Genomic DNA, 8,222 nt, shown 5'->3' with positions numbered 1-8,222 from the left:
AAAGTGTAATATTTTAATTTTTCTGTAAGTTCTAAACACAAACACTTTTTAGCAACTTGGTTACACCATTTCAAACATATTTTTTTAACATTTTGAGTGAATCCCACTATTGTGCTGAACAGTAAACACTGGAATTCATACTATTTATAATAATACACAGTTTTTAATGCATAACTTGATTTCAGATAAATATAATCTTTTTTGATTATGCTTCTTTATAGCTTTGGTGCCTGTTTTTTTTTTAAACTTAAGCATTTAAGCAAAAAAAAAAAATGGTTCCGTTTTGATGTTTGTGCTTTTATAAGATGTTTTCTTACAGATGAAAAAATGGAAAAAAACATGCATATGAAGGTAATGTACATTTCTGTTTCATTCCTATAAGTAAACAGAAATTTTAAAAATACAAAAATACTGTAGACATATCTGATGACATCCACAATCTGCAACATCAATAAATCAACAGCTGAATATTTGAAAATGCTGGAACTGGTTTATTTTCGTAAATTATCCAGAAAAGGGAGTTGGAATTTGCAGAGTTGGAGATTTTGGCAAAAGAGCAAGTTGCTAATCAGCAGGTTTTTATAAACAGTCACCACACAAACCTTTAACTGCTTGTGAGCTTTACTGATGCAGGTTTTTATACTTCAGTAGTTGAACATCCACTCAGTTCAAAAGTTGACTTTGTAATGTGCAGGAATGTTGACTGAAGTCGTGCATCAGGCTCATTAAATCAGACCTATTTATGGATTTATGCTGTTAATTATGTTCTTTAGAAGTCTGTATTTACATTTTCATGTCTCTATCTTCCCACATTTTCAGCAAATTTTATTTATTTGACCAAGTTTTTTTGCAAAATAAGTTAATTTGGCAATGGTTGCAAACACAAGTGGCTGTTCCTCCTAATATGGTGCTCCTGCCCCAGTATACATAACTTTACATTTTCTCTTGAATCAGATTTCAATTTTGAAAATTAGCAGATTCACCTCTGTGACAAACTGAAGATAAGATTTTTAAACTTATTATGCAAAAAACTCATAACGCACTGACCAATAAATCAGAAATTTCACAGTATTCATGTCTTAACATTTGTCAGACATGTGAGTCAGTGATAGCGCCAAAGAGGGAGTGATTTGTTGGAAATGTTTTTTTGTTGTTGATGTCGTTTTGTTTTTCATTTTGTTCCAAGGGCTATGATGCTAAAGATGAAGAAATATACCCACATAATAGAAGCAGAATCTTTGAGCACTCAGTAAAAAGGTTTCTCAATCCCTTTTCCTTAACCTGATCCTGAAAACACCCACAAATCATCTTCAGCTCTGTCTCCAGACACTGACTGATGCGAAACTCTTATCTCCAAGTTTCTCGCCGTGCTTACTCCCTTTCTGCTTTTCATCGAGTTTTGGCAACAATCTGATAAAGGTCATGTCAGATGGGGGATGTGTGAGAAAGAAGGTACCTGTAAAACACTCACTTCCCATTTTATACGACCAACCGAGACCACACAGATGTGTGACAGCAGCACCTGAACTTTCTTTGTGACACTACCTACATTTCACAACCTCATTGTTCTTCTTTTTGCAACACTTTGCAAAAGGCACAGAAAGTGAATAATCTATTTTGCTTCAAACCTGTAGAACAATGGCTGAGGCAGACCTTAGTGTTCCTATTGGTTGAGTAAAACTTAGGTTTAATGATTTCCATCGCAGTTCAGAGGCCCAGTTGTTCTAATGTTAAATGTGACATTGTTAAACAGTAGATCGTATCAAATAACCCAAGCCCTGCAGCACAATACTGTTACAATTTTAATGATCAGAACATGCAGAAATGCACACCGAGACAGGAACACATGAAGAAAACATATAAAACAACCAATGTGACCTCTGGAAAGTCAATTATTTATTAACAATTAATGTTAGTAATAATCTCCACTCTGTTTTTATCCATAACTTTTAAGAATACACACAGAAGTGTAACTTTGTCTCACCAGGACTTATTGTTTGGTGCACAAAACTTTTTAATTTAGTCATTTTAGTCACTTAATGTGACAAAACACTGAACTAAGAACAATTAAACAGAAATCTTTTGTCGAGTACAAATAATAAATATATCATCACGATAAAGGAGATTTATTCTGTATATATCTCTTGCAAACAGCCACTTAGTGCTTTGTCTTAAAGTGATGTAGTGTGGAAGGCAACAGCAACACTGTCACCATGTGGTTAAGATTGGATTTCTGCTTGCATGCTTAGGTCTTAGCTTGAAGGTAAATAACATGTTGTGTTACAAAAAAGTAACTGCATAACTCATACCTATCATGTTTTTGTATTTAATACAGATTGTTGCAGACACATCACAAACAATATATTTATCTTAGACTCAGTAAAATTGCCCTGGAGTATGAATTATGATTAAACAATGTTTATAAATGTCTTTGAATATAATTGTTTGTATTGTTTTACTTCTAAACAAATATGCTTAAATGCTGCTATTTATTTTTATTTCTTCACATAAAAATGCATTTAAGTGCCACTGACCTTTTAAATATTGGCAATATAATTTGGCAGCTATAAGGTTAATTAACTTGGTAAAAATACACTACTCAGAAAAAACAAATCTAAACAACATGTTTATAATTTTGGGAGTTTAATTATTTTTTTTACAGTTATAATGCTAGGTTTTTCCAGACATTAAATACTAAAAGCAAATTTATTGTTTGTTTTAACAAACCAGACATTTAAATTCAGTCTTGTACCTGTTCAGTTTGTTAATGGATATGAATTAAAGAATATACCTTATTTAAAAAAAAGGATTTGAAGTATCCCTGAAAAAAGGGGGAAAATATTATCAAAAAAATAAATCAATAAAGACTTTTCTGAATCCAACATGATGCCTTTGAAACACATCTAGAGCTGAGTTTTAACGTTTAAAATAATGTGCTCTTTATCTTTTTTCTAGTTAAGTGTTAGTTTATTGTTATAAATATATATATATATATATATATATATATATATATATATATATATATATATATATATATATATATATTTATTCTGAAAAAAAAAACATCAAAGATGATAAAAATCTTTTATTTTGAAAAGTCTGTGATGCTTGAGAGCGGAAGTAAATCGTTGGCAGTTCCGGTTGTAAAGATGTCGCCGTCCTTGTTCAATTTTGTCGATGCTAAAGAGAAATTCACGGTAAGAAGTGATAGTTTTGTAGCTTTGTGCGGGGAAAAAACAGGCTTGATTTTATACAATATGTTGTTGATAAAGTCGTAGTGAAGTTTGAGGTTTGTCAGTAAAGGTTACGGCTTATTTGTTTATATGTTAACATACCGAGTAGCACATGAAGCTAAGCTAAAGTAAAGGCTTCCTAACGTTCAGTTTTATCTCATAATTGTCCTTCTCCCGCCTCTCACACAACTACAGACTGCTGCTAGACACGCACTGGGTGGTAAAACCTGCAAACAACTAGTTAATGTGTTTAATCAGATCCCCGGCAAGTAAGTTCGGCTCCTCTCGGCTTTACTTTTATTAATGTTGTAAAGCAAAGTAAGAAATCATATTGTTTCTTATTGTTACAGTGAGACGGAGAAGAAGACCACACTGGACCAGGCTTTGAGGGGTGTTCTTGGTGATCAGATTGTAAGAGTTAATGTTTTGTTTTATTTGTTTGCTGTTGTTAAATCAAGTATCTGAACAGAAGTCAGCATCCTTAAATATTAAATTTGTCTGCAGGATGAGCAGAAGACGAGCTGTGATGACTACCTGTCTCTCATCTACCTGAGTATTGACGCTGTCACTGAGGGTATGTTAATGTTATAATTAGTCAGTCAATTATTATTAAATAAAATTAAACTCCTCTGGATTCAAAAGAAGCTTCACCCAAACTTGATCAACGATACTTTATGTTAACTTAATTAAAGCAGGCCAGGGCAGTAGGGTAGGAAATGTTGAAAATGCACCTTTTTATGTCCTGAGTATTTAACTGCACTTCTGTCACTCTTAGAAAAACCTGATCTTTTACTTCATCTGAGCACACTCATTTCCTTCCTGCTTAAATAAATTTGAAGAACACCTCATGGGTAAAAGCACCATGTGTTGCCAGTCCAAAGGTTCTTACAGCAACTTAAAGTTTCGCCGTTCTGCCTCTCTGTGTCCACGTAGGTATCTGCTCGGCCACAGCTCCTTTTGTCCTGCTGGGAGACGTGCTGGACTGCCTTCCACTTGACCTGTGTGACAAAATATTCTCTTTTGTTGAGGAAAATGTCTCTACCTGGAAATCGGTATGTAAATGGTTCCTTTTCATTTTCCACTAAAGCTGAAACGGAAGATTTAATTGCTATATCTGTGCTCTCATGTCTCCAGAGCTCCTTTTATACTGCAGGGAAGAACTATCTGCTCAGGATGTGTAACGGTAAACATCTTTTGTCATTCTTGGCCTTTCTTTTTTTTTTTTTTTGTTTAATCCTCAAAAAGCTAATGTTTCATGTTTCATGGCTTTCTTTTCCACCTGTGTAGACCTTTTAAGGAGGCTGTCCAAATCCCAGAACACAGTGTTCTGTGGAAGAATCCAGCTTTTTCTAGCACGGCTCTTTCCTTTGTCTGAAAAATCAGGTAGGGTTACAAATAATGTTTTATTTATTTATTTAGAATTGTTTAAAAATACAGTAGTCTGACAAATTACATCCATGCTTTGCTATTTCCTGTTTCCATCCAGGCCTCAACCTACAGAGCCAGTTTAATTTGGACAATGTCACTGTGTTTAACAAAAATGAACAAGAAACCACTCTTGGCCAGAAGGTGAAATGTTACCACCTGATTGATTATAAATATGTTTAAGTAAGGTCATAAATGTTAATTGTTTTTTTTTTAATCCTGTTGTTATATAGACGGATGAAAAGGAAGATGGTATGGAGGTGGAGGAAGGAGAAATGGGGGAGGATGATGCTCCTGCGTCATGGTGAGTGAAAGTCTTCCTTTATAATTTGCAATAATGTTTGTTCATATTTTTTTAAATACCCTTAAATTAATTTAACGTAAATGTTCTTTCTATTTTTCTAGCTCTATTCCAATTGACTACAACTTGTACAGAAAGTTCTGGATGTTGCAGGACTACTTTAGGAATCCGTTGCAGTGCTTTGAAAAGTTCTCATGGATAACATTTGTTAAGGTAATCCAGCCAGAAAAAGTGCTTTTGCGCTACATTTGACAGATTAATATCCTACCAGAGGGTTAACAAAAACCAGCTTACCGCCTCCGTTTGTTGCTGTTTTTTGCTCAGTACTCAGATGAGACCCTCGCGGTGTTCAAGAGCTACAAGCTGGATGACATGCAGGCGTCTAAGAGGAAGATGGAGGAGCTGAGAGCGTCTGATGGGGAGCACGTTTACTTTGCCAAGTTCCTCACAAGTGAGAAGGTGGGACAGCTTCACTAAAATTTTCATACCACTTTTAAATAAGCTGCAACCTTTATTGTACCTTTTTACAGATCAAATCTGAATTAAATGTGTGCTGTTTTTTTTTTAAATCTAGATTTAAAACAACTGTCTTTGTTTCTTCTTTACCCACAGTTGATGGACTTGCAGCTCAGTGACAGCAACTTCAGGCGTCACATTCTTGTGCAATATCTCATCCTCTTTCAGTACCTGAAGGGTCAAGTCAAATTTAAAAAGTGAAACACGTCTCTACACTCACTTTTAACCGGATAAGGACTTATTTGTGTGATGAACACACCATATTTGTAGGAAACTCATATATATTTTTTCTCTTCATGTTTTGTTTTCCTGCAGCTCCAGCTGCGTTTTGAATGACGACCAAAATACATGGGTTGAGGATACAACCAAACTGGTGTATCAGGTGAGTTAAAAGATACACAGATGCTGTTTAAACTGTACAGAATGGACTGAATGAGACCTTATCATTGGTCTAAATAAATCATAAATCATGGGAAGCTGAATCCTCTGATCTGATTAAATAAAGACTGAAGCATTTGGTCACAATTCTACCTTTTATACAGAGAAAACCTGGCAGTTTTTCAGTCTAAACCTCTCCCTGAAAGTAGCCACAATAATACCTATGTCCTAGTTATCTCAATGCCGGGAGTAGAACAAAACACTGGGCTCTCGAACAGAAATAGTCTTCGCAGATATATTTTCATAATATTTGTAGGCGTTCTGACTTCAAGGTCACATCAGTCACATGTTAACTTGTCTTGTAGCTGCTGAGAGAAATTCCTCCTGATGGAGACAAGTTCGCCACCATGGTTGAGGTAAGAGTTCCCCTTCAGAAATAGAGATACCAATAAATGTAACAAATCCATCCCTGTTTATGTTCCACTGTGTGTTTTTGTCAGAGTCCTCTGTACTCCGGTCAGACTAGAAATGTTTTTTTTGACTCTGAATCTTGTCTTTGACAGCATATCCTCAACACAGAGGAAAACTGGAATGCCTGGAAAAACGAGGGATGTCCGAGCTTTGTGAAGGAAAGGTACTGAGCAAAATGTTAGGCGCTGTGGATGACGAGAACTTTCCTTGAGCTGTAGTCAGATATCAGTGTGATCTGTGAACTTACATTAGCCTGCCAAATTGACATGTAGTCTCTTTTGTTTGTTTGTTTTCTGGAACAGAACAGTAGATGAGAAACCAAAAAGGCCCACCAGGAAAAGACAAGCTCCAGAGGACTTCCTTGGAAAAGGGCCAGACCGCAAGATTTTCATGGGAAAGTATGTTATCTAATGAGGAGCGGGGCGTGTTGAGGGGTCCAAATCTATTAAAACAAAAGTACATTTATTTTCTGTCTAGCTCATATTTTTATCAGTGGACATAAATGAAAAGATGGATTTTTTTTCCTTTTTTATAGATGTAATGATCAGTTGTAGATTATGTGGAGTTTCCTCTTTTACTGTAAATTAAAAACCTTTGTGTTTTGTTAGTGATGAGTTGACTCGACTGTGGAACCTGAACCAGGACAATATGGAGGCGTGCAAGTCAGACAGCAGGTCAGTAAGTCACCAACTCACCTTTTATAGATCACAAATTGTCTTCTTATGTGTGATACGTGTCTGTCAGGGAGTTTATGCCGTCACTGGATGAGTTCTTTGCTGAAGCCATTGAACAGGCCGACCCTGTCAACATGGTGGAGGAGGAGTACAAGTAAGTTGGCAAGTTATTTTCAGGGGGCTTCATTCCTGTTAGTTTTTTTTTTTTTTCTGAATCTTTTTCCTCCTTAAATCAGAGTTGTTCGTAACCCAAACTATGGCTGGCGGGCTTTGAGGCTGCTGTCCAGGAGGAGTCCGCACTTCTTTCAGCCAACAAACCAGAAGTTCAAGAGCCTGGCGGACTACCTGGACAGCATGGTTAGCAAACTGGCCAAAGAGCTGCCGGTAAGGGATTTGTTTACATCTGGACTTTAATTTTTTATTCGTTTCAAAGGAATGAACTGTCAAAGCTCATGTTTGTTCTAAAAAAAAAAATGCAGAAAGATATTCCCTCAGAAGAAATCAAGACGGGGGAAGAGGATGATGATGATAATGGGGACAATCTTCTGAAAGACAGTAATGACAGTAAGTTTAGTTCCGACTGCTTTAAGTTCCTACTTTTATTTTTAAACATATTTAACCCTCCTGTGGCCTTCCAGTCAAGTTGACCTGAAGTTATAATTGCTTCTCTACCTCTCTCTTTTGAGATCTTCAGGAGGGTTAAGCTCCAGTAAAAAGTAAATCATTTTGACATCTGTTTTCCATAATTAGAAAACTTTTTTTTTCTTCCCCCTCTTCCAAGGTCCAAGCATTCAGAACAAACTCGTGACCAACCAGCAGATGGATGACATCGCAGCCAAACTGGGTGCTCAGTGGAAGACGCTGGCTTCTCATTTGGAGATGAAGGCAGCCGAGCTGCGGGAAATCGAGACGGACAGTGAAGATGTTGACATGCAGGCCAAGCTTCTGCTGGTGGCCTGGCAGGACCGAGAGGGAACACAAGCTACCGTGGAGAACCTGGTCACAGCTCTGAACGCTGCAGGCTTCTCCCAGATCGCAGACAGCCTCAATGAGACCTAAAAGAGCCGGTTTGTTGCTGAATCTGTCCGTATATTAACATCGTTGCAGCATCCTATGTTATATAGAAACTCTTGGAAACATACATTTTGTACGTAGTCTATGTTCAGAATTTTTCACTGTAGAAAAATCCAATAAATGTTTTTTTTTCTAATCGTTTCCACTTTA

The 8,222-nt window shown here is 36.4% G+C and overlaps 1 protein-coding gene across 1 annotated transcript; it reads left to right on the top strand.

The window, feature by feature from the left end:
* The first annotated feature begins 3,115 nt into the window (after positions 1-3,115).
* thoc1 (THO complex 1) lies at positions 3,116-8,204 on the top strand. Its single transcript, XM_017426068.3, has 21 exons — positions 3,116-3,197; positions 3,429-3,502; positions 3,584-3,644; positions 3,738-3,807; positions 4,167-4,285; positions 4,368-4,416; positions 4,521-4,616; positions 4,720-4,802; positions 4,892-4,962; positions 5,064-5,172; positions 5,284-5,418; positions 5,572-5,672; positions 5,791-5,857; positions 6,219-6,269; positions 6,417-6,487; positions 6,627-6,722; positions 6,933-6,998; positions 7,069-7,152; positions 7,235-7,382; positions 7,478-7,562; positions 7,780-8,204. The coding sequence occupies exons 1-21, from the start codon at positions 3,150-3,152 to the stop codon at positions 8,055-8,057; spliced, it is 1,962 nt and encodes a 653-aa protein (XP_017281557.1). The 5' UTR covers positions 3,116-3,149; the 3' UTR covers positions 8,058-8,204.
* The last annotated feature ends 18 nt before the right edge of the window (positions 8,205-8,222 follow it).

The sequence above is a fragment of the Kryptolebias marmoratus genome, linkage group LG20, assembly GCF_001649575.2.
Source record: "Kryptolebias marmoratus isolate JLee-2015 linkage group LG20, ASM164957v2, whole genome shotgun sequence".
Taxonomy (NCBI): domain Eukaryota; kingdom Metazoa; phylum Chordata; class Actinopteri; order Cyprinodontiformes; family Rivulidae; genus Kryptolebias; species Kryptolebias marmoratus.
Note: the sequence above shows the minus strand (reverse complement) of the source record. Positions and strands in the feature narration are given on the sequence as shown.